The sequence below is a fragment of the Sminthopsis crassicaudata genome, chromosome 6, assembly GCF_048593235.1.
Source record: "Sminthopsis crassicaudata isolate SCR6 chromosome 6, ASM4859323v1, whole genome shotgun sequence".
Classification (NCBI taxonomy): domain Eukaryota; kingdom Metazoa; phylum Chordata; class Mammalia; order Dasyuromorphia; family Dasyuridae; genus Sminthopsis; species Sminthopsis crassicaudata.
The window spans coordinates 78,360,118-78,386,376 of NC_133622.1; the positions used below are offsets into that span (position 1 = coordinate 78,360,118).

The 26,259-nt window shown below is 46.0% G+C and overlaps 1 protein-coding gene across 6 annotated transcripts in view; it reads left to right on the top strand.

The window, feature by feature from the left end:
- Positions 1–26,259, top strand: part of DCLK2 (doublecortin like kinase 2) — a 212,045-nt gene that overhangs the window by 169,348 nt on the left and 16,438 nt on the right. For 2 of the 6 annotated variants that reach the window (XR_012483019.1, XR_012483020.1), the window contains 7 exons: positions 4,080–4,213; positions 6,168–6,245; positions 12,948–13,044; positions 13,442–13,522; positions 15,108–15,224; positions 17,942–18,024; positions 19,981–20,119. Coding sequence is in view for 4 of the 6 variants with exons in the window: in XM_074272518.1 (XP_074128619.1) it covers positions 4,080–4,213; positions 6,168–6,245; positions 12,948–13,044; positions 13,442–13,522; positions 15,108–15,224; positions 19,981–20,211 (738 nt within the window). In the remaining 2 variants the exon portion in view is untranslated. Of the gene's footprint in view, positions 1–4,079; positions 4,214–6,167; positions 6,246–12,947; positions 13,045–13,441; positions 13,523–15,107; positions 15,225–17,941; positions 18,025–18,865; positions 18,879–19,980; positions 24,628–26,259 lie in introns of those variants that run through there. The other 4 variants (XM_074272518.1, XM_074272519.1, XM_074272521.1 and 1 more) reach the window with 3 other exon arrangements.

Here is a 26,259-nt window from a genome sequence, read left to right on the forward strand (position 1 = left end):
TCATTATAATTTAATTTGTGATTATTTAATTAATAATCCAGAAAAGTCCTGTGAATGTGAAATGAAATAGAGGCCATGATAGGTAAAATAATTTTAATATCAAATCTTTGAGAAATAGACTATGGAAGAGAAAAACTGAACTACTTGGTAAAGATGATTAAGGGAGATATAAATTCCCATTGTGTTAGCAGTCACATGATACTCAAATTCTCTACCTAGAGTCCAGAAGACGAGTTCAAATCCAGCCTGACACTCACTAGCTTTATAGCCCTCGACAGTTCACTTAATTTCCATCTGCCTTGCTTTTTGTGTGTGAGTGAGCGAGCACATATGTAAGTGTGTATATAAACAAACAATCATTGAATACAAGGCAATTCAGAGAGCTGGCACTGACTGTTGGATGAATCAAGAAACTTCTTGTACAAGATTCAAGCTGAATCTTAAAGGAAGAGTGTATCGCTAGGTATGAAGAGGAGAGAGTGCAGTCTAGTCAAAAAAATTCATTTTCTGGAGTTCAAATCCAGCTTCAGACATTTACTAGCTGTGTGACGAGGCAAGTCACTTAACCTTGTCTGTCTCAGTTTCCTCATCTATAAAATGAGCTGGAAAATGGCAAATCACTCCAATATCTCTGCCAAGAAAATCCCAAATGGGGACACAAAGAGTTGAACCTGACTGAAAAATAACTGAATAACAGGAAAACCCCAAATGGGGTTATGGAGAGTTGGAACTGAGTGAACAAAGAGAGGGTCCGTTTTAGGTCAGTGTAAGGGCACAAAGATGGCATGTGGTCTGTCAGGAAAGTAGAACAGAGAGAAAACTAAATTGGTTTATTTGCAGAATGTGATAAAGGAAGCAAAGTCTCCAGGACCACCTCTCTCTCTACAACTGTAGTCTTCATCAAAGGGGGTGTTTTTTGTTTGTTTTTGTTTTTTAATCTGGTGACTTCTTTTAAACAGGAATGACGTGTGTCTTCTTTTTATTAGCCACAAAAATTCAAATTTACTTGTTCCTTGAACCTAATTACTCATTAAAGATACACTTTATTCTGTTGGACTCAGCCCATTCATTGCTGAGGGCAGGTTTATAAGTACAAGTAAGCAAGCAGCTGAAATTTGTGTCCTTTCTCTCTAGGGTCTGACTGTTCCCTTTCCCATCTCTCCTTCTTCTAGCGAATATTCCTTTTATAATAGGATTTGTCATGATGATGATGATGATAATGATAATGAATGATAATGACCCACTGTACTTATCTCATTTGATCCTCTTAATAACCCTGTGAGGTACTTGGGGAAGGGAGAAAAGAGAAGGAAATAAGCCCTATCTGCTGGGTATTGAATTAAATATGTAATAAATATCCTCTCATTTGATTCTGACAACAACCATTATTCCCAATTTACAGTTGAGGAAATTGAGGCAAAAAAAAAAAAAAAAAGGAAGTTAATTGACTTGCCCACAGTCACATAACTTCCTGACTCCAGCCTCTCTACACTATCCACTGTACAGGTCTATCCCATTTTATAGCTGCAGGAACTAATACTCAGGTTAAGGGCTTTGTTCCAAGTTACTTAACTGGTAAGTGGTGTGAGATTCAAATCCAGTAGCCCCCAGCTGGCAGAGGCACCCCCAGGATGCCTGATAAGAAGGAGCCAGCGTTGGGGGGGATGGAAATAGGTTGAGGCTTCTGCACTGAACAGCCATGGGGATTGGGCCCCATGACTGCTGCCCTCCCCCTTCCTTAAAAAAATTAAGTAAAATGGTTAGACTGGGTAGCCTCGATCCTATTCCAGATCCATTTGTCTATGATCTTTTGATGTTGTCTCTTCCTTGAATTAGAAACAACTTTAAAAGTACTAGGAGAATTCCCTTTAAAAATTTATTTTGTTTTATTTTTGGTGGCAATTGAGATTAAATGTCTGCTCAGGATCACATAGAAGTCTGGGTGCTCTATCTGCTGTACCATCTAACTGCTCCATAGTAATAATAGTTTGTATTAGAAGGTAAAAAAAATAAAGATGTGAGTTTTCCCTCATCCAAATATGTGATCTACTTAAAAACCACACCCAGATTTAAGAAGCTGTGTCATAGATTTAAATATTTTTGTACTTTTCTCCCTTCCCCAGTAGATTGTAAGGTGCTTATGGTCAGAAATCAGCTATTCTTTTCAAGTGAATATTAATTAAGCATCTGTTGTGTGAAGGTTTGCTGAATCCTTTGAAGGGCTATTTATTTATCCTTGATATCCACCTGATTTACCCAGTTCTCACCTGGGGCATCAAGAAACTGTAGAATATAGAGTCACATCAGATCAACTGTCTTGGCAAGTGGACTAAACTAGGTGGAGGTCACCGGCCAGCTTTGTGCCAGTGGATGAATTAGAGAAGTGTCTGCAGCAAGCATGTGAAGACTTCCCCTGATTCACCCCTTTAGAATGGGAGAATGGGAGCAGTCTGTTCCTACAGCCATGAAGGGGCTGGAAGTGGAGCACTAGAGCTTGGTCAGGTCGTCCATCCCAGGCCATGCCCATCATCTTGACTTTGGTCCTTCCACTGGGCTTTGATGACCGTAGAAGAGAGAGGGAAGCTGATGACTTTGCCCCATTCTACGTCACTGAAATCCAATTTGTGAGCAAGTCAAGACATCACCTGTGAAAGGAAAACCACCACAACATTGCCAGGATCTGGATGTACAAAGGTGGCAGGTGCTACCCTCCAGGGACATAGGATTCTAGGCCTTGGAGTTGGAAGATAATTGAAAATTAGGGAAGAGAAGCAATCCTCCCCTTTCCTGGTGTGCCCTACTGTCCCTCACTCTAACTGAGAAAATATGGCATGTCTTCTTCTCCATAATCCTCAAATTTGGGGAAGAAGCTACATGACGATCAGTGTGTGGTGCATATTTGTCAAATGAGTGGCGGGAATATATGACTTATTCAGGGGGGTATATAGCTCAGCCTTGACCCTGTATTGGTTAAATTTTGATAAAAATGAATTATTTTATTATAGTTATGATTAATTACTAGTAATGAAACTCTGAAGCACTTTTCTCTTATCATTTCCCTTCTTTTGCCAATTCCCTCCTCTCCTCCCACAGCGCCTGTACATTTTCTGCTGCTGCTATCCTTACACTGGGCTTGGATCAGAATCACATGCTGTCCCTTACTATCATATTCTTGCACTGAGCCTCCTTGAAATGGACCTGCTCTTTGTCTTATCTTTAGGGCCAAACTTTCTGTGTTTCCCTGGATGTTAGTCATCTAATCTGATATTTTATTTGCTAAGGGAAGGGTAACTGTTTTGAGGAGGACTAATTGGGCTCATTTTCTACCCCCCCCTCTACCTACCATTTTACCAAATTTTTGAGAATTCAAGTAGAATACGAAGGACAGAAGCATGGCAGGTCATTGGGGAAGCAATTTCTGGGAGATGCATGGCACTCCATTAGGCAGATGTTAATACCTACATTTATATAATTTAACAAAGTACTTTGTGTCATTTGATCCTGCCTTTAACTAGAATCCTATTATAGGATTCCCATTTCACAGATGAGGAAAATGAGACCTAAGGTGGTAGGGCAAATTTGCCAAATAAGTGGTGGGTGGATGGTAGCAGAGAGCTCTGCCTCCTGTTGGGGCTTCTTTTGGGGGAAAGTGTTAGTGAGATGGCTCAACCAACTTAGAAAACCATTTTCCCCTTCCCCTCCCCAAGACATTATAGTAAAGAACACTAGATTTAAAATCTGAAAACCTGAGATTGAAACCCAATTTTGCCATTGACTCTTTACCTCTCTCGGCTTTTCTCTTCAGAGTAAAATGGGGGGATGGCAGTTCGACTTGACCTTGGGGGGGCCTCTTTCAGTTCTAAATTCTATTATAATTATTCCATATCTTAAAGACAAAACGGAAGAACATGAAAATAGTAGTACTTGTCTCTCCAGAAAAAGGAATTTAGGCAAGTTTCTCTCTCCTGATTTGTTTATATAAAGAAAACCACATGTTTTCTCCCCACTTCTCTCTCCTCCTTTCCCTGAACAGTTATAGAGAGACCATCTTTTCCTAATTATGGATTTCTCTTGCCCAGGTGTGTGAATATCCAGATGGAACCAAATCTTTGAAACTGGGCGATTTTGGGCTGGCCACTGTGGTTGAAGGGCCTTTGTATACTGTCTGCGGCACACCTACTTATGTGGCTCCGGAGATCATTGCTGAGACTGGGTAAGAATCCTCTGAGTTGGGGTCTTGCATGAAAGGATGCTAACTCTTGCATGCTGCCTCGCTGCTCACCGCATCTCCACTTCGGGCATGGAAGCCTCTCCGTCACGCCAGGGAGTTTATGGAAGAATGCCCCCTTCCACGTGGACCCTCTTTGGATCCTGGAGTTCTGGTTGTGATTGTATTTCAGACCTTGTAGTGAGCAATCTCTTCCCTTTATTCCCCCCTCCTTTAAAATGAAGGCATTATAATGCATACAATAAAATAAGCATCTAGTTTTGGGTTTGGGAAAGACCAGATTATCAAAAAAGAACAAATAAAAAGAGAAATAAATCGATATTACTTCTTTCCCTGTGTGTAATTTTAAGATGAAAATATATATAATGGGTACAGTAATATAAATAAAAACATGAGTTAAAGGCAGTTTCAGTAAGATTAATTGCAGTGAACAGTCTTTGTTGAGAGAAAAAAAAAGGATTTAGCACAATTCTTCCTCTCAGGAGAGAGGATGGACGGGGGAGGAGGAGGAGGCCAGGGTCTAGATGAAGAAGAGAGCTTATCCAGCCACACTTGCCTGCCTTGTCATCTCATTCTGCTTACCTTTGTTCTTTTTATTGACAGAAAGAAGTGTTCGGTGTAGGGGGAGGCGTGAGCATGTTAGGGTAGGATTGTGGGTTTTTGTTTTTTTTAAGGAAGGGTACCAGTAAGAACAACAACAACAAAATTAATCTCTTTGGGGAACAGACTTCACCTTAAGAGAGGTTCAAGTTTCTACCAACTGGAAAAGTTTTGCGTGTCAGCCCATCGCTGCCCTTGTCTGTCATCAGAGGGAAAGAGGCTAAGTTTGGAGAACCTCGTCAGCAGATGCTTGACCTCCCAGTGGTTGATGTTCTGTTTTTGTTTTTGTCTAAGGAGCTCCTGAAAGACGGTTAACTAAGGCTTAAAAGCCTTGTGGTTTTTATCACAGGAGAAGGAGCTACTCCAGTGAAACTGCAGCCTTTTGACACTCAGGTTACATGTATGTCATTACATGTAATGCAGATACATGTGTATAAAAGTGTATACATGGGGGAGAGAGACAGGTGGATAGCCACGCTTCTCTGGGTGTGGGAGGTGGCCAGCATCCTGGGTGAATGGTGAACTCGGGCAAGGGGAAGAGCATTAATGACAGAAAACAGCAATGTTCTACAATCACCCCTTGCCCCTTCCTCGCACAGGGCAGGAAGGGAGAAAAGGAATAGGAGCTGAAAAGGGGGCTGAAGGAAGGCTCGCCGCCTCGGCTCACCGGTGTGATGCTCAGTCACCTGCAGCGGGCTGGTTGGGGTCTGGGAAGGCTGCGGGACATCCTCTGTCCTTCTTCTCTCTAGAAGGCTCCTCCAGCCCCCAAACAAGCACATCCTATTCTTCCTTATCAAAAGTGACTGAAAGCAGGGCCTCCTTCAGCATCGGTGCTCTCCGTTTAACAAGAAGCACGCTTGGGTCTGGGCTTTGGAGAGCCACAGATAAAAGGGGATATGATTTCTGCCTTCAAAAAGCATGTGCTCTATTCAAGCCTGAGCTTTGTGTTGCAAAGGATCATTTTTTTCTCGGATTCTCCTATGAATCATTAAGGGTTTTGCAGCTTTAGTCTGAAGGGCCCAGGTCATTCCCTCTACACCAAAACAAAGCTTCAGGGAAGATGCAGCTGTGCTTTGGGTTTGGGGAGGGGGGTGTTGGGAGAGAGACGCAGGCTCATGACCTTGGCTATCTCTCAGGTGTCACTGGGAGACTTGGGTTTGTAGTCTTGGGCTTCAAGAGAATGCAGTGACGGTCTCCTCTGAGGGCCAGAGTGGAGCGCGCTTCTCGTGACATGGGTCGATTTGCACATTGGGGGTTCTCTCAACCCCAGAACCCGTGCTAGAGTGCCAAGTGCTGAGTCTGACTTAATTCCACCCCCTCCCCCACTTGTGTTTTCTAGCTATGGCCTGAAGGTGGACATCTGGGCAGCGGGCGTGATCACATACATCCTCCTCTGTGGATTCCCACCGTTCCGCAGGTCAGTCTGGGTCTCGTGTCCTGGAGCCAAGGCTGGGGCCCAAAGCTGCCCGGAGAGGGAGAGAGGCAAACCTTAAGCGGCTCGTTTTCCCCTCTTCACTCAGCATCTCGAAGTTTGAAGCAGACTGCTGGCTTCTTGCAAGGCGATGGTTTTTTACATCTTCCTTCGGTCTTACCAAAGAAATCTTTTCTTTTTTTCTTTCAATTTTCAGCTTTGTTGTTGGGTTGTTTTTCCATCCTGTCTAACCCTTCATGCCCCATTCGAGGTTTTCTTGGCAAAAATCCTGGACTGGCTTTGCCTTTTCCTTCTCCACCTTATTTGACAGATGGGGAACCTGAGGCAGACTGAGACAGGTGACTGTAGCTAGTACGTGTCTGAGGTTAGATTTGAACTCGGAAAGATGAGTCTTCGAGCTCACCACTGCTGTATCACCCAGAGGCTTTCCTTAAAACTTTACAAAGCTGTCCCTCTGCGGTCCGCCAGTTCTTTGTGTATGTGTGTAGCCAAACTGCCTGTCGTCTGCAGCAGCAGTCAGCATTTAGGAAGTGTTCCAGGCCCTGGGCTAAACACTGGGGATACAGTAAAGCCAAAAATATAGTCCCTGCCCTTCCAGTGGGGAGGAAGGGAAAAAGAGACACAGACACATGCCTGTGCACATGCACAGGGAAACAGCTGTACACAAACATGCATGTGTGTATATGTGTATATTTATGTGCGCTAATGTAAGGTACAGCAGAACGGTTTTCCTGCACTGCTGCAGAGCCGTAGCTCTCACTGGGAGATTCTTACACATCCTCCTTTTAGAAGCCCCTCGTCTTACCCATGAGGCTTCCCCCAGCCCTGCCAGATTACTGGGGTAATGAGAGTTTGTGGAATAGAGGGAACATGCAGAGTATGTGAGGCGGGTCTGCGGATCACACAGGGATTATCTCCCTCACAGATAAGGGCAAATGAGGCTTAGAGACTTGCTGATTCCCACTCTCTCCTGCCTTCTGTGTGTGTGTGTAAGGGGGTGTGAAAGGGAAGGAAAAGGAGAGGGTCATAAGCATTTATGTAACACCTACTGTGTACAAAACATTTTTTTTTTAAAATAGCATGTCTAATAGTGGCTATTTCCTTTTATTTATTTATTTTTTTATTAAAAAGAGGGCTCACTCTAGGCTGTGTGGGCTTTCAAACCACAGAGATGCCCTTCTGGGTTAATCTGATTTGTAATATTTGGCAAGCTCATTAGAAATCAGAGGCAGAGTTGTTTTGTGTTGGTCATTGTATTCATCATTTATGACCTATGTGACCCTGGGCCAACAATTTCCTTTCTCTGGGATTCATTTTCCTCATCTGTAACAGTTGGGTTGAAGGAGGTGACCTCTGAGGTCACTTTTGGTGCTAAATTAAGATCCCAGGATCCATTTTACAAACGAATGTGTCCACACCTCCCTCTAGTGTTTCCAAATGTCAAGTGCAATTTCTGGCAGTTTTGTGTTTTTTTAAAGGAAAAAATATATATATTTTTTCTTTTTTTCTTTTAACAATTTTCAGTTCTCCTTCAGTCTTCAGAAACTGGGTCCGTGGTTTGTTGTTCCAGCCAGATAAACTGCACGAGGCTCCTTTGACCCTAGAGGGTCACCCAGTTAGCCAGCCTCTTGGGTGACCCAGCGTCTCGTCTGTCCTGAACAGACACACGCTTCCTTTTCCCAGACACATTTACCTCTCGACATAATGCCTGTGTTGCAAGTCAGAAAAAAATTTGAATCGATCATTGTAACCCCGGCATTCGTGAGATGTCCAGTTCCTTCCGTGAGCTCAGACTGCAACAAAGGGACGGAAGTGAGAGCTGATGTGTAAGAATGTTTGCTCTTAGATTACAGAGCCCTTCCGGGCAGGTTATGTGCTCCTTAGAGGGCTCTCTGCTTCTAAAGGATGAAGATGTTTCAAATCATAGAAAAATAATTCATCACAATATCGTATGTTTGCAAAGCATTTTAAGGTCTCCAAAGCCTTTCTTTACAACGATATTTTGAAATTCACTGTCTCAGCTATCCAGGTTTGGAGATGATAGAAGTTCCCTCAGTGAGGTGAAGGGTCTTGTAGGGGCTAACGCATTAGCCTAGGATGTCATGCAGGGACCCGGACCCCCGGGGTTCGAAGCCCCAAAGCCGTGCGCTCTGTGCAAAAGTAAAGTGGACGGGCGCTTTCCGAGCCAGCATTTCACAGCCCCAGGTTGTAGTTTCTACTTTTATAATCTAACCTCTTGTTTTCTCCGCAATTCTGAGAGCCTCTCGGTTTTACATCCCCATTCTTCAGTGGAGGGTTCTTTCAGCTCTTTTGTTTCCACTAGCACTGGATCCGTCCAGGTTCATTCCTAGCGCATCAGAAGCAAGCAGAAGTAAGTACAGCTCCCCCCCTCCCAAAGCTGCTCTTTCTTGGGGATTCAGAATTTGGAGCTTTTAGATCTGGCTTCAGGCTCTTTTGTTGTGAAATCCCATCCAGCCTTTCCTCATTAAACTTGTCCAGCTGTATCTAAGTTAACTTGGTCTTTTTTTGTTTTAGAACTCCAAAAATGCAATGTGCTTTTGTAAAACAATTTTGATAATTTTCCATTTTGTCAAAAAAATCGCCTAAATTTTTGTCTCTTAACGGCATTGTGGCCCTCCTTAGCCTAGTGCTAGCGGCAAAGCTTGCTTTCCTTCTTGCCTGCTCCGTACCTTTGAAGGCCCTCTCTGTGCAGGCCCTTCCCTGAAGGGGCAGCACCCAGCAGAGTGTTCTTTTAGGGGCTCCTAGAATATAGGGAGTGCTTCTTCTTAGCTTGGCCATTTCCAGTGCACAACCGTGTAAGAGCTACGTAGTGTGCTTGGGCATTTTTTCCAGTGGTAAACCTGGGGCCTGTGGTGACCGGGGCAGGGGAACGGTGTATAAGGGGGAGGAAAAGTGGAGAATCTTACAAAGCTCTGGCCAGACACTCTGGATACAGCCCCTGCAGTGATTTATTTGGCTGGACTGTGCATATTCCTTACAAAGGCTTCGTTTTTCTAGTGGGTAAAGGGGGAGGGTAAGGAAGGATAAGGCAGCAGAAAAAAAATGGACTAGCGGGTCATTGAGACATCTTTTATAAAAATGCAAAGAATATAGAAGAAGGAACATTTGATTCCTTCCTGAGATATTTCTTTCACTCCTATTAGAGGAGAATAAAGTTGGGAGCAACTAGGGGGTAAATGCTGAATATATATGAGAAAAAAGTTAATTGTGCATTTGAAAGAAACTGTCTTAAAAGTGAAGGTAGAAATCCCTCTAATTCTGTCCGCCTGCATTTTGGATTTCCTTCACAGGCTAATTGTACACTATCTCAAAGTCCGATTCTTTTTGTGCAGCAAAACAACTGTTTGGACATGTATGCATGTGTTGTATTTAATTTATACTCTAACATATTTAACATGTATTGGCCAACCTGCCATGGGGGAGGGGAAAGATTAGAACAAAAGGTTTGGCAATTGTCAGTGCTGTAAAATTACCCATGCAAATATCTGGTAAATAAAAACTATTAATTTAAAAAAAAAAAAAAAAGTGAAGGTAGAGTTCCAATTGTTCAATGATGAAGAGAGCCATCTACACCCGAGAGAGGATTGTGGGAACTGAGTGTGGTTTAGTACTTTCATTCTTTTTGTTGCTATTTGCTTTTATTTTGTTTTGCCTTTCTTTTTTCTTGTGCAGCACAATCATTGTATAAATATGTATGCATATATTGGATTTAACATATATTTCTACCGTGTTTAACATGTAATGGACTACTTGCCATCTTAGGGGAAGGCATGCAGGAAGCAGGGGAAATTGGAACACAGGGTTTTGCAAGGGCTAATGTTGCAGAATTGTCTGCATATGATTTGAAAAATAAAAAGCTTGTAAAAAAAAAAAGTGAAGGTATTAGGGGCAGCTAGTCAGGAGTTCAAATCTGGCCTCAGGCACTCAACACTTCCTGGCTGTGTGACCCTGGGCATGTCACTTAACCCCAATTGCCTCAGGGTGGGAAAAAGAAAGAAAGAAAAGGGAAGGCAGTGAGCACTTCTTAAGCATTTATTATGTCCCAGCTATAGCACCAATACTGAGATACAATCACAAGGAAAACAAACAAAAACCAGTCTCTGTGCTCAGGGGGCTTACAGGAAAAAACTGCACACAAGTGGGAGCTGAAGGGAGGGACAGAGGAAGAAGGTCTTTGAAGCCTGGTGTTGAAGCCCATAAAATAAGAAGCAAGACGGGGAAGGAGTGAAAGGCGGCCGACCTGCAGCCTTCCCCAAGATGGCAGAATGGGCTGGTATAGTACAGGCTCTTCTAGGAGGAGACTGCAGTGAGGGCATAAGGTTGAAATCTGGCAAGTCGGATCTGCAGCAACCCCGAGGAGCCTTCTTGCTCTGTCTGCTTCCTTCTGGCTCCCAAGCTCTTTTGCAATGGGACATTGGGCTTTCATTTGAGAGGCTGTATGGCGCGGAGGATGCAGAAAGCCTTGCTTGCTGTTTGCTACCCATGTGACCTTAGAGATGGCTTTTTATTTGGCTGAGTCTAAGTTTTTTCATCTCCAAATTAAGGGAATTGCACTAAAGAAATTTTAAGAGACCTTGCAGCTTTGGATTTTATGTAGTTATGGGTGAGTTTAATGACAAATCAGCCATCATCTTGTATGACCGATGGTAGAGAGCTTACCACAGCACCACAGAGCACTCGCTGCTCTTTGGCTTTCAGATTTGAACAAACAGGGACTTGTGGCGAAGGAGAGGTGGTGTGACCATATGGGAACTATGGCCTGCTTTGGACAATTCAGTGGAAATTATTTTTTTTTTTTAATGAAATCATGAGGAGCAGCTAAATGGTTCCAGGGCCTTTCCCCTAAGCTGGATCTTGATCTGAAACAGCCGGTTCCCACTCCTTTCAGTGGGGTCATCATCTTGGAGATAAAATCCCTTATAATTGAGGTATTGATAGAATAGCTATTGACAGTTTCTTGCCAAAGGGCAATGTTTATATGGGTAGGAATGTCCTATCTTTGCTTTTTTCCCTGCAATATTTTAGAAATTTCTCTTAAATCACATCAAATTGACAAATGCTTGTGAAACATTGTCTGTTGGAGCAGTCCCATTTGATCCCAGGGTAGTCAAGGATTGAGGAGGAGGAAGAGGAGGAGAAGACTCTTACGCACAACGGGGTAAAGGGAAAACTGCCCAAGACTTCAGGAATGCTGAGTGCGCATTCCGACCTTTGAAGTAAATGACCACCCTGGCTGGGAGTGTCTAGTTCACTTCTCCCATATGGCTTGCTTAAGAAACCCCTTAGGTTTTTTTTTTCTTCTAGTTTAGCTGGACGTCATTCTTAAAAATATGGCCGAGGTCTTTTCAACAGTGAGGTGATTCAGACCAATTCCAATAAACTGGTCATGGAGAGAAGACTATGGGGACTGAATGTAGATCACAACATAGTATTTTTACCTTTTTTGTTGTTTGCTTGCTTTTTTCCTTTTCCCCCTTTTTGATCTGATTTTTCTCGTGCAGCGTGATAAATGTGGAAATACGTGTAGAAGAATTGCACACGGTTAACATAGATTGGATTACTGGCTGCTTAGGGGAGTTGATGGGGGAAAGGGAGGGAGAAAAACTTGAAACACAAGGTTTTGCCAGGCTGAATGCTGAAAACCATCTTTGCTTGTATTTTGAAAATAAAAAGCTATTTTTTTTTAAATGGCAAAGGATGCATTAGCAGTTGGAAATTTGCCTCCCATTGACCAGTTGGGCAAGTCATTCTATGCCTCAGTTTGCTCATTTATAAAATGAGGATAATCATAGTACCTCCCTCCTTTGGGTGGTTGTGAGGATCAAACATGATAATACATGTAAAGTATTTTGTCAGCTTTAAAGCTTTATTTAAGTGCTAGTGGCACTAGCACTACTACTACTGTCATTTTTCAGTCAAAGGAGGCTGATAGTCTTTGCTAAAATTGAGATTTGGATTTATTGGATGTGATTTCTCTTTGTTGTCTCTGCTTCCTGGTACTGGTCATTGATTAATCCTGTGAAGAAATGAAAGCTGTCTGGTAAAATGGGTAGAGAGAGAGCTGGGTGATTCTAGTAGGAAAAACCTAAGTTCAAAGCCAGGCCCCGCTGATTCTTAGTACTGTGTGAATTTAGGCAGCAACTCTTTGAGACTTCTCCCCTAAGGCAGAGATCAGATACAGCTTGCAAACAAAGTTCTGTGTGTATACATACATAGGTCTGCATATATGTGTATTATATTACCCATAGGTTTTGTGTCTGTGTATTTTTTAACCTATATGCCTTTGCTTACAGCTAGTTCATAAACGTTACTTAAGAAATAAATTTTCTTTTGCTTAAAAAAAAAGAGAAAGCGAGGGGCAGCTAGTGGTGCAGTGGGTAGAGCATCAGCTCTGGAGTCAGGAGGATCTGAGTTCAAATCTGGTCTCAGACACTTAATGCTTCCTAGCTGTGTGACCCCGGGCAAGTCACGTAACCCCAATTGTCTCAGCAAGAGAGAGAAGGCAAGAGTGTGAGTGAGCAGTAAATTATAGACACTTCTGTCATCTGAGCAGCAGGAGCTCCTGCATCAGGTATTCTGGAGGAACACAGGTCTAGGTTGGAATTCTTTTCTCCCTTGCCACCCAATCTTGTAACTTCGATTTTATTCTTTGTAATCCTGACTTAGTGAGAATAACCTTCAAGAAGACCTCTTTGATCAGATCCTTGCTGGAAAGTTGGAGTTTCCTGCCCCCTATTGGGATAACATCACTGACTCAGCAAAGGTAAGCCTGCCCCCCAGTGCTTTCTTCTACGGATACTTGGGTGTGAGGGGAGAAGGGACTCTTGGTATCCATCCATCCAGCCGAGTGGTGACCAACTGCCTCTGAGCAGCCCCCGTCTGCAGAAGCTGGCTCGGGAGTCCTGGTGCAGGCACCTGCTTGCCTCCTCTCCGAGCCCTAAGCCACACTTGCTCTCAGATGGAGCATGGCCTTGAGAGGCCTTTGGCCACAACATCCTGGCCTGAGGTCTTTAGCCCCACCTCTGAGAGCCGGCCTGACCCTCTCAGAGACTCCCCTATCATGCTACCAGTCTCCCAGGGAAATGTTAGGAAAATGGCTTCAGCCATCATCAGAGCGTCTCCCCTTCTCTTGTTCTTTGCTCTTCTTCATTTCTTCCCAGGAATTAATCAGCCAAATGCTGCAAGTCAACGTGGAAGCCCGATGTACAGCCGGACAGATCCTAAGCCATCCCTGGGTGTCAGTAAGTACCTCCCCCTGCTCCTAAAGGGCTGCCTACCTTCCTGTCGCCGTGTTGCCTCTGCCCTTCCCATGGTTCAGGTATGGGGAGAGTTCCATATTTAATTTCAGTAGTCAAGAAGACATGTCCACTCTCGGACCCTCCATGCTCCCCTGACATTCAGTCCCACGAGGGTCCATTAGCCGTGGTAATCCCAGGCAAAGTCACTTCACCTCTACCAGCTTCACTTTCCTTTTCTGCAAATGAGGGACTTGTGTGAATCTATCATCTATAAGACAAAGATCTGGACCCTTTGGGCAGGCTGGTGAGGTTCTGGGCCTCTTCTCTGAAGAATTTTTTAAATAATTGAAAGAAATGCTGAATTACATTTAGATGCTAGTGATCTAGGTGCTCCTCTTCCAAATTCAGAGACATGCTGAAGCCCATCCATTGATTGTGGATCCCAGGTCAATCCCCCTCACCCTTGTGGGAGGCTCAAAGGTTCTTTCTTCCCATCCGTGGATGACGGATGGCCTGACAAGACCTGACCAAGGATGCTCTTTAAAAAGCACTTCAATGGCATCTGGAGGGCAGTTCTTGAATTTGGTCTTGTAGGGAATCTATGCTAATTTGTATTTTCCTTAAACCTGAGTAGGGAGGACCAAAGCTGTCACGTGGGCTTGGCCCAGGGCACTGTTCTGTAATTTGGATTCAGTGCCTTGAAGCTTGTGTATGGTATTAAGTCTTTCAGGGAATTTAGCAATTTTTAGGCTCCTCAGCTGATTCGCCTCGGCAGATAAATAATTAAGTAAATTATCTATTGAAATAATAAAACAGCTAAGCGGTTTCAGTATTACGTGTATCATAGAAATTCTGCTTGATAGGCTTATAAATATGGAGTGAGGCAGTATTGAGGGAGACAAGGAAGGAGTCTGAAGTTTCATATAATCAAAGACCAACATTTTTAAAATTTATTATTTATTTAAAAAGTTTTATTGAAGCCTTTTATTTTCAAAACATAGGCAAGGATGATTTTTCACCATTGACCCTCGCAAAAGCTTGTGTTCCAATTTCCCCTTCCTTCCCCCACTCCCTCCGCTAGATGGCAAGTTATCCAGTATATGTTAAATGTGGAAGAAATATAATCAAGACTTTAAGTTGGAATTAGGTGTTAGCCTTGTACCAAGTAAAGAACTTCTCATTGCAGTATCTGTTTGATAGTTACCCTGTCTCTTCATAAATATTGGAGAGATGAAACTTAGTGACTGCTGGGACGGTTCTAGTTAGAAAAGTCACTGGCCGAGAGGCTCTTCTCTGTAGCAAGGGAAGCGCTGGCTTGGAGGCAGGAGCCGGCTTCAGGCTGGTCGCTCTTCCTTTCAGCCCCCAGCTGGAAAGCGAGGGGTTGGATGCACCGACCTTTGGCTGCCCCTTCCGCTCTGGAGCCCAGGATGGACTGAGCCAAAGGGCTCTTTCTGAATGGGGCTCGTGCTCCCCGGACTCGAGGCAGGGCCAAAGCCTGTTTGGCTGCTTTGGGATTTCCCAGGGAGGAGTTTATCATCTGCCTCCCTCCCTGGGAAGGGGAAAGTCACATGCGCTTCTCTTTCCCCAGGATGACGCCTCCCAGGAGAATAATATGCAAGCTGAGGTCACAGGTAAACTGAAACAGCACTTTAACAATGCCCTCCCCAAACAGAACAGCACAAACACCGGGGTCTCCGTCATCATGGTAAGTGGGCCCAGCCGCGAGTTTTCCACAGGCAGGCCACAGTGCAGGGGAGAGGGCCCCATCCGGGAAGCAGCATGTCCTAGCTAGGGCAGCCCGTGTCTTTGTTGTTTATATCATGAAGCTTGCATGCCGTGTGTTGGCCCCCGTCCCTCAGACCTGAGCAGGGTCTGAGGCCTGGGAAACCCCCCTGGGCACCCCCTGGCAGTACCCAGGACCTCCCCTTCCAGTACCCGTTCCCTCGCTGGCCCTGCGCAAGGCTTTCTGGGATCCCTGTCTCTTTTTTGGAGATGCTTCGGCTCTAAGAAAAGATTGTCTAGGGGAGATTCTGAGCCTCATCCATCCGGAAGATAACTGCTGGTGCATCAGCTTGGAATGAAGAGCAGCTTAAATGAGATGAAGCCAGAAAGTAGCATCAAAACAGAAACGTTGCCTGAAGGTGAAGATTAGCCCCTTGTGGGAAGCTTTATTCAGACACCCAAGAATGCAGTTATGGTCTCACTGTGAGGGTCCGGACATCAGGATTCCAGAGACTCTGGAACTGAAGTGATCTTGAGTCCAGATCGACTATGACTGCTTGAGCTGATGATTGCCACTCTGGCATCTTCTCATGGGGGTATTCTACAGTGGTCCTGGTCAGCCCGTCTAACTCTTCTCCCTCCCCCCATCCTGAGGGTCTTTTCCCGGCAGTCCCCGCGGCCCCTACAGCTTTCTGTGGCTGTTTTATCCTTCCCTCTCAAAACTCTCACCTTCTTAGAAAAGTCCCTGACCATTCGTCCCCCTCTGCCCCCCCTCCGTCTTGGGGGGCAGGTAGCCAGGACTGGTTCTGACCCAGTCACCGCGGTGCAAACGACGGGTTTAACAGCACGTTGCAGAGCGCCTGGGACCCAGGTCTCGCCAGTCCGCCTGAGAGAGCCCTCCCCCGGGCCCTGCGGGCCACGCCGGTCTGTGAGCCCCAGCAGCGCCCCTGCTCGCCCTGTCTCGTGCCTCATGCAGGTTTGTGGGAAGGTCACTTCCCTCCCAGCCGCGTCGGGCCTTTGAAGCCGGCCTCTCGGTTCCTTCATTCGCTTGGCAGCCTTCCCGAGCGCTGTCCCGGCTGGGAGCTGTTTTCCTTCTGCAAAGTGATGGAGCCCCTGACATGCCTCCGGTCTACGGGGGCCGCCGGGCCAAAGGGAAGGCGCCTTTATCCGGTCTTGGCTTTTGGGATACTTTAGCTGCCATCAGCTAAGCGGCCTGAGAAAGTAAGTGACTGGAGGGCTGTCACAGCCGCGGTCTGCCGGCTTTGAAGAGAGCCATCTTGGCTCAGCCAACAGCAGGAGCCCATTACCCAGGGATCCGCCTGCATTCCACTTAGAGCCTCCAGCCTTCTGGGATGATGGCAGGAGAAGGCAAAGCACTTCCACGTCTGCCCGAGCCGGCAGATGGGGGCCGACGGGGAGGAACGGTTCTGAAAACAGTGGTGGGGAGCCAGCATCCTCGAAATTCTACCCAAACCCTCCAGCTTGGGGACAGGCGGGGCCTTTAACCAGTTATCTCCTAAGTGAACGGGGGCTCCGAGCGTTCCTCAGAGGCAGGCCCTGTATCCGCCGCAGTTTACACCCTGGAAAACCCGCCATTGCTCGAGTCTCTCTCCGTCTCAGCGGCCAACAAAGACAGAGTGGCAAAGGTTCTGGAGGCCCCGCGGCTGGTTCCTTTCCTGGCCTTCCTGAATCAGTGTCTGGACCCTTCCAGATCATTCCCACCTCCTGCTGCTTGGAAAGTGTTCCTCTTCCCAGGGAGCCGCACAGGAGCTTGCGGGGAGCCTTCCGGCCAGGGGTTCCACACCCACAGGAACCCTCCCGTCACTTAGAGAGCTTGGGAATTTCTGGGAAGAGCTGCGTCTCCGTGGCTTGAGTCCTCACGTCAGCTTCTTGGCAGAAGCCTGTCTAATTCTGTGTTCCCTACACAACTCTGCACGTAACTGTGGTGCTGTAAGTCAGCGCCGCGTCCCAATCCTGTTCAGAGCGGCAGGAGGACAGGGTGACCTGGACCCTAACGGCAGCATTGCTAAGTCAGTGCTGAGAGGCCGTGGTTGAGGAAGGCACTGTAATTTGGGCCCTAATGATTCTCCTTCATCCTTGGAGCTCAATAATGGAGTGTCTTATCCTTCCTCCTCTCCCCCTAAAAAACAAACTAAAAACCTCAGAGAAGGAGCATTCTGGGGGGGGCGATCACTTTCCTCTGGCACAACACGGGGGCTGGAGCCCAGTTGTGTGGTGAAGTACATCCCGCTGCTGTGTTGTTCCTGTCATTCTCATTGCCTCGTTATAGAGATTGTCTGTTATTCTTTCCTTGGGATACATCTAAAAATCTGGGTGATAATGCTCCACTCTGGGCTTGAAAGCTTCCCAAACTCTCCCCCCCCATGTCCGCTGGGACATCTCTCAATTTGAGAACCACCCGAAGGGAGGACATAAGAGCATTCCCCTGGTTAAGTCTCGGGAGGACGAGGCTGGCACTTGCCCGTTTTTGCCCCCGTGCCACAGGGGTAGTTTCCCGCTGTATCTGGGGAGAGGAACGGAAGCAGCCTCACGTTGGCCTTTCAGAGCTGCCCCTCTGTTGCGTGGAGTGCGTCCAAGCTCTTGCCAGCCGAAGCCTTCAGAAGGACTGAGGGATGTTGCGTTTGCTAGCGGAGCTCACGACGGGGAGGTTGATGACTTTATCTACCTTTTATTTGACAGTTTGATTTGACAATATGAGAGGGACTTCAGAGTTCCGTTCTTTGTCCTGTTGAGACTGTGGATAAACGTGAAGCAGAATCCCGGTATTAAAATGCTACGCTTAATCGGCGCGGTTTCTAATTCGCAGCCCTTCTCAATCTGCATGCTTGTCTCAGATTTCCGCCACAGTCCACGCTTAGCTTCTTATCGGTGTGGGGTTTTCTTGCTCTTTCGGGTCCCGACGTCCTCCTTAGCCGGCCGAGCGTAGTCAGAGACGACGTAATTCGTGTGGCTGCAGAATGGGCAGGAGGGCCGCTGGCTCCCGCTCTGACCCGCCCCCAGATTCTTTCTGGGTAGAGAAACTGTTCGGTGTGACCCACCTGGGGACTTTGTTTTCGAATGCATTTCTCCTTTTATTAATTTTTTTGTTAAGGCAGATATTTGCAAACATGGCCCAGAGCAAATAAAGTCAGGTTCTGAGAAACAGGATTTTGAGGTCAGGGGAGGCTTGGCGGGCACCCATCAGACAGACCTTGCCAGGCGAGGGGCCGCTGCTGCAGGACATCCCTTTCAGACGGAAGGGGGGGGGGGTTTGAGGTGGGGAAGACCTCTGGAGGCTGGGTGCCAGTCTCAGTGAAATGGGGGTGAGGCCATCCTGTGGCAGAGCTGGGAAATGCAATAGGAAGCCTGGCTCACTGCTGCCATACTAACACGCCAAAGTGACATTTGGGGTCAGCTTAGCAGAGGGGACTTCCCCTGCCCACCATCATGCTTCTACTTGGGGGCAGGTTTGGGGGGCAAATGGGGGTGGAGGAGCCTTAAAAAAGCAAAAGAAAATGTTTGATTGGTGTTGGTTCTGTTTAAAGTAAGTCTAGTTTCTGTCCCTTGCTTCCTTCCTTCCTTCTTCCTCCTCCTCCACCGCCTGCATTGCTTCCCTCTGACTAGGTCCAAGGCAACGGTACGTACTAACTGCAACGCTTTGTTCTGCTGCGCACATGTGTGTTGGTCTAATTTACAGGAGGAGAACAGGAGGAAGAACGCGGGTCTCGCTTGGCTTCCCTCCGCCCCCGAGGGTGAAGAGAGTGGGAGCTGGGAAAGGGGGGTTTCTTGTCAGCGGGATTGCCCCACGGGCTCTTGGGCTCCAGGACCCTCCCAATGTGTATGTGTATGGGACAGGGCGGGACTGCGGCCTAAAGACCAGGGTTTTGGTCCCATCTTTAGACAAAATAGTCACTTCTTGGACCTTTAGCTCTCTCGCCTGTTAGATGGGGGGTCGGGGCAGCGGATTTCCGAGTCCTCCCCTTGCGCTGTGACTCCGGCACTGAGGGGAGGGTAACGTTTCTGATCCATCTTATTCTACCTTCTCTGAGAAACAGTAGCAAGTTGGTGCTGGAGAAGACTCCAGAGCCTTTCGTTCAGCCTCCTCACTTTGAGGGAGATGAGGCAGGGAGGGCCACAGAGCTGTGTCACAAGTCAGTAAGAACTCGCCCTGTTTGATGAGTTTCCCTGGTCTAGGAGCCCGGACCCTCAGCAGCTCATTTGTTCTGAGCCGGGCAGCCTTGTGAGTGCCCCGCTGGTGAGCTTGTGTAGCGAGAGAAGGCCATTAACGGCCATGTTCCCAGCCACTGGATGCCCAGGAGCAAGGAGCAGCAGAGAGAGGAGCTCTGAGCCCTCCTCCAGGCCCACAGGACTTCAACTCGAACACGCTGCGGGTGGCCGTTCTTGGGGTCACCTAGGATTCGTTGAAGGTCCATTTTGGGACCCCAAGTCCTAGTTTAATGAGGAGGGGTCAGGGGTCAGAGACCGTGGGGATCACGGAGGCTGGGCCTCTTTCACTGACAAACCTCAAAGGGCGTCTGTCCCAAGGCCCGGTTCCTGAGGGAGGGTGACCTTGAGGTTTCCCTCTGCGTTTCTGTGGGGAACAAAGCCCTGCGTCCTTCCTCCTGGCCTGCTCCTGCGTCTGGTGCATGCTCCGGTGTGGTGTTTGGTACTGGAAACGGCGACGCTGTCGATGTGGGTGCCGGGTCTAACCTTGTGTTCCTGTGCTGTTTCCCCGACAGAACACAGCTCTAGATAAAGAGGGTCAGATTTTCTGCAGCAAGCACTGTCAAGATGCCAGCAAAGCCGGGAGGGAGCAAACCTCTCCCCTTCCTTCTCCTGCCAAGGAGCCTCCCCAGCCCGAGTCCGCAGACCGCCATCCCTTTGCTTCTCCGGAGACACCTGCCTCCCCCAGCCCTCGCGCAGCAGCCGGCGGTGAAGGCGCCGGGTCCTGGCGGCGCCTCCGTGACTGACGGGCCGGACCTCCCAGGGCTCACGGGACGTTGGGAAGTGCAGTCTCTCCTCCCCCTTCCCTCTCCCTGCCGTGGCCTTTTTTTGTGACTCGGGGGAATCACGGCCTGCTGTTGGGGAGTACTATGGCTTGTGGGAAATTTCTGGAGCTCTGGCATCTGCCTTGAACATGCTGTGGGATGGACTCGGACAAACACATTTTGAGCTTTTTTAAACCTCTGATTTTCTGTTTCATGGGCACTTCAACCCTCTCCCCTCATCCCTTCCCATGAGCAGAACTCATAACTTTCTCAAGCACTAACTGCATTTTTAAAATAGAAATCCTTTGGACGGATGAAGATATTTCCTTTCTTTGAACATAAAGAACTCCGCTAGACAGAAACATGTTTCTCTCAAAGAAGCAAAACCTTTTCATTTGCTTCTTAGCTCATTGGCACAGGCCAGTGTCTTGTCAAAGAGATGCCTCAGTGTGGAAAAGGTGAGCACCAAGGAGGAGGAGAAACGTGGTCACTGGAGCCAGCCCTCCAAAACCGGGACCTCGAGAAGAGGCGACGGTTACGAAGATCACCCATTAGTTTTACTGCTCATGAAAACACTGGGTATTTATTTGTTTGTTTGAGATTAGTGGGAAATGGCCTTTCTTTCCTGTACGTTCCGAAGCTTTCCTTTTGCTCTCCCCTTCAAAAGTCACATTTCCCAGGCGCTTTTAGAAATGACAAATTGATATTTGGTGGCTCGACCGTGGTGCCAGAGGAGCTGGATTTGGGCTCGTTTGCCCTTCTACGGAAGTAGACAGAAGATGGAGTTCGGTTGCCTGAAGGGGCCAGGGATGTTCCCTTCCATCCTCGTGCTTCTGCTTCTTGTGCCCAGCAGATGCTGGCAAGGACCGCTGAGAAGAGGGACCGTGAACATACTGCAGCCTGATGCCCTCGGAGGAAGATGCTGCGCCCTAGATAGTGCGGGGAAAGGAGGCTTTTCCATCCTGTCTCCTACTTTGCTCATTTCAGTAATGTCTCTAATCCACTGATTTGGTTTTACGCGCTCATCTTCCACAAGCAAGACCCATGCGATTCATTCTGGCTTGACATGATAGTGTTTGCGGTACTAACAGACGTGCAATAAACTTTTTTTTTGATGAGAAAACAATCGTTAGTCGGAGAGAGGGAAGAGCCAAAGTCACTTCATTGCTCTGAAGACTCTTGCGCCCATTACTTTATTTCTGTCAGGGCCTGCTTTGAGCCGGTTCTAGCAGAAAGCAGCGGCTTTCTCTTTGGGCTGGGTCCAGCATCGAGGAGGGCTTGAGAAGTGATACGGGGATGGCTCTAGTTCTTTAGGGACAGAATGGAAGGAAAGGCAGCACTAGACCTGCATCTGTGGGCCTTTCAGAGACGTCCCGGGCAGGAAAAGGTAGAATATAAATAGTAATGGAGTGAGGAACACTCATCAAAGGTGAGATAGACTTAGAGAAAAGTGTGTGTGTGTGTGGTTGAAAGAGCACAGTGTCATTTAGAAGTGACTAAGGTTGGAGACCACACGGAAAACCCAAATATGACCTTAATACACGATCTATTAGTTCTTGACTGAGTGAAATGAAGATAGGTTGTCACATGTGTGGTCTCAAGCTAATCCGGTACTTGCATCACAAGTTTTGATACTGGTTTCTTTAGGCCATTTGTACCATTCCTTTTTCCATTTTTGCAAAAGGAAGATAAAACTTATTATTTGTTTTGTGCTAAAGGCTAGTTAGTAATCCGATAGAGAGGCGCTTTGTAGGGAAAGGTGAGAAACTACCTGAAATTCGCTTAGGGAAGCTCTCCTGTTTGACATCTTTGCCAAACTGATAAGCTTGTTTCTTATTGGAATGGGGGATGCCCTAGGCATATAGTATTCTGTTCTGAGCTTGCCAGGTGACCAAATTTTTCATGCCATCCTTTTGATTGATGGGACAAAGTATGGCGCCGTCCTGGCGAAGCCCACGAGGCTCTGTCCTTGCACCTGACTGTTTGACCTTGTTACCAATGATTTATATGAAGACATGCAAAATCTGCTGATTAAATCTGTGGCTAATAGGAAGCTGGTTGGATAGCAAATGAGAGCTTCATAGAGAGAGGTGGAAGGGACTGCACGGGCCATCTGGTTCGACCCCTTCCTTTTACAGATGAAAAAACCAAGGGCCATGGAGGTTAAGTCCAGGTCACATGGATAGAAGTACCAGAGATTGGATTTGAAGATGACAATCAGGCTCCAAACTAATCTTGATAGACTGGAGTGATGGAGCCAGACCAAGGTAAAATTTAATAGGGGAGGGGGGCGGTTCGTGTATTTAGTTTCATGAGAAATGTAGAAATATAGAATGAGGAGGAGCTAGATTGGGTGATAGTTGTTTGTGTCAAAAATCAAGCAGTTGTAACATGTAATGTGGAAAAAAAGCCCCACGGTTAATCTTTGGTTCCATTAATTAGTCATTCGTTGTGCTGTCCTCTGGAGTGTGGGCTTAGTCCTGGGCGCCACCTTGTAAGGGAGGACCGGCACTAAAAGTCAGCCACCGCAAGAATGGCTTGGAGGGCCTAGGGAGGATTAATAAAGAGAAGTGCCGTGAAGGGGAAGACATGGTAGCTTTAGCTTTTTGTGGTCGTTTGATGTTGAAAAGAATCAGATTTGTTGGCTTTGGTCCAGAGGAGGCAGATTTGGGCCTGATAGCAGGAAGAACTGTCCTAGTCCTTAGACTTGTACAGGAGAGGCTGCCTACCAACGGGGGTCCTAAAGAAGAGGCTGGATGATGACCGTTCACCAGAGATGTTCCCGAGGGGATTCCTGCCGGGGGCAGGAGGTTGGACTAAGTGACCTTTTAAGTGCCCTCCAACCCTTGAGATTTCAAGGCATTCAGAGCCCACATCTGTTAAACACCCTTCGGTTCGTTATCTTGCAGAAAGAGCTCAGGATCCGAACCTGTGGCCTTTCATTCTGAGCTTACGCCAGTTCCGGTGTGACTTCCGTGTAATTGTTGTGCGTCACGTGTTAGGGGTGTCTGCCACGGCGAAGCTCTGTAGTCAGTCTCTGTAGCTCATCCTCAGCCTTGGCAGTATCTTGAGGCTATCAGGAAAAAAAAACCTTACGGGTGATAACTGGCTAACCCAGGGCCTTAATTACCGGGGAATTTCTCCTCAGATGAAAAGCAAACTTAGGGGAAGCAGCAGGGGCAAAGTAGTTTTCCCACTGGGTCTGGTTTGTTTGTTTGTGGTTTAAGGATCGGACAGCTGTTAATACGGGGAAAGGAGGAAGGAATCAGAAACCGAGGCAGCCGATTCTTCCTGATCTGTGGGTGAGGAGGACCGACTATTGTGACAATTGGCTTTCTTTCAAGGAATAAAAACCCCATTGCAAGATCTGATTTCTCACATTGTAGTCTCCAGCCCCAGCGATTTGATGACATTTGCAGGTGTCTGGCCTCTCCTGCTTTGTGGGGGAGATGCGTTCCCACACCTTCTTCCTCCCAGACCGAACGCCCAAATTTGTTCTTCCAGACTTGGGACTGTACTCTTTTGGGCTCTTCCCTCTAATCTCAGTGGAGCTTGGGAGCTAATCTAGTGTCCCTAATAGTTCTGACCAGGATTTTGGACACCTACAAAATCTGTCATATAATCAGCTTCAATCTTGCTGCAAGGAAAATTCAAAGACTGATGTTTTTTCCCTGTTCAAGGTTCATTTTCCCTTCTGGGGTATTTCCATTTGATATTCCCCAAACTCATTTCTTCCCATGCAGTGGCCACCCACGAAACACACACAACATGGAATGGAATAAATGCTATAAAATGAGGATCTTTGTAATCGAGTGCTAAAACATGGGGATGCTGTTGCTACTACTTGGAGAAGCAGCGCTGTATAGATGTGGGTATGGTTTTTAATGTGTTTAAATAGGTTAGTATAAGGATATGCACATATCCATCTTTTGGTGTGTTTGATGTCTGTAAGCATAGGTGGGTCTGCTGTGATTCTCAATGGTGTCCTTAAACTGCTCATAGAGTGGGGCCATTCTGTAAGGATCATGGCCCCCTTGGGTGGTATGGTGAAACCTGTGGGCACTTTTTTAGAATGATGTTTCTAAGTGCATACAATAAAATATGTAGGATTACAAAAGAAAAAAATTACACTGGAATAGAATTTTTTTCTCACCGAAATTCATGGACCATTTCTGAAATCGATTCGTGGCCTCCAGGTTAAGAAGTCCTAATATTGCTACTACCCCACCCCACTGGGAATGCTATGTATGGCGATTTAAAGGGATAAAGCTCTGTCCAACCAAGTTTATCTTTGCTGAATAGCAAAAAGTATCTAGTGAAAAATCTCTACTCTGATTTCATATCCCTCTGGATAAAAACTACTTTGATTTCCTAATTAAATGACTGCTCACTGAAGTAGATTGTGGTGATTCATCCTATCTTCCATTAATATTTACTAGTATTCTTTTTTTACTAGATAAACCCAAAGTTGAAAAGTTTTCTGGGAGGGGCACAGAGCGGGAGACAGAGTTCAAATTCAGCCTAGTACTGCATGTGGCATTTTAAACATTACTCAGGTGAATGGGTGTAATTTGGGGTCATAATGTGCACGGTGTGTGATCACATGGACACTGAGCTTCCAAGATGGAAACATCATCTCTTGCTTATTTATTGTGTCCTAAAGTTGAATTGCATCCTACACACGAGCTATAAATTACTAGTATTTTTAATAAATAACCCCTAAGTTAGCATTCCTGTTGTCCTCAATGGGGAGCAAAATTTCTTTTTCCTGCATGGACCATCATGGAATTATATTCATACCAGTCTTTGTGTAAATGTCTGCCAAGTTTCCTTTGATATTTACTCTTTAAAACTTCATGGGTTCTCCCTGCAGAACTAGCTGCTCTTACAACAGCAGAACTTTGGGGTAGTGACACTTAAATGAAGATAAACATGATTAAAAAGGAAAAAAAAAATCTTACATTTCTTGATGCCATCCATTCCTTACCATCAAGCCCTTGGATTGCTGACCCTGCTGACTTGGTCTTTCAGGCAACAGCCTCTTTCATCTTTAATCATAGTAGTGTCTTTACCCAGTTTTTAAAATGTGTAAATTCTTGCTTACAATGAATGGGTGAATGAATGAATTTTTTGACATAAAGAATGGGCTCAAGTTGTATGAAAGAAGCAAATGGCAAATTCTTCTAACCCAGGGTTAGGGAACCTTTTTTTCTGTCCAGGGCCATTTGGATGTTGATAACGTCATTCGCAGGCCAAACAAAATCCAACTTAAAAACTCAAGCAGTAGCAGGTTGTTGTTCCTAGCTTTCAGCTCACCATCGCCTGTGGTTGCCAAATGATTTTCCGGCCCTTATATGGCCCAGGGGCTGGACGTTTCCCACTCCTTTCTAAAACATGGTTCTCAGTAATAGTTTGCAGTGATATTAGTCCTGCTATTTCTTTGAAGTGCAATTTTACTTGTGTATTAGCTTTTATAACTGTGGACTCAGATGTGAAAAAAGAATAAAGAAACCAAGATGGCCTTGATTATTAAGGCTACTCTGTTTTACTAACTATGCCTTAAGGTACATTTAAAAAAAAAAAAAAAAAAAAAAAGGTTTTTAGCATATAAAGCTCTTTTGCTTCTGCTGGCTCTTTAAATGTCATAATCATGATGTGGTGAGCTGAAATAATTTTCTAGTTAGTGGCAATTAGATTGCTTGAGTTAATTCTGTAAGGAATTTTATAAAGACACAAATAGTGTTGGAAAACAAGGATGCAAATGTTTTATTTGGGAATGAGCTTCTTAAGATTAGTCATCCGCAAATAAAATCAGGTATTATAGGATTCATTTAGGGAAATCTGTGTCCTGGAGATATTTGTTCTACTGAAGAAAATGTCAGGGTTTGGCTGCAGAGTTCCCTTAGTTCCATTAAACAAATACTTATGAAGCACTTACTATGTGCAAAGCCCCTTTAAAAGGTAATTACTTAAAGGTTTTCAAAGTGGCCACAGAGTAGTAGTAGAGTAGTAAAGACATCCTTTCCAATA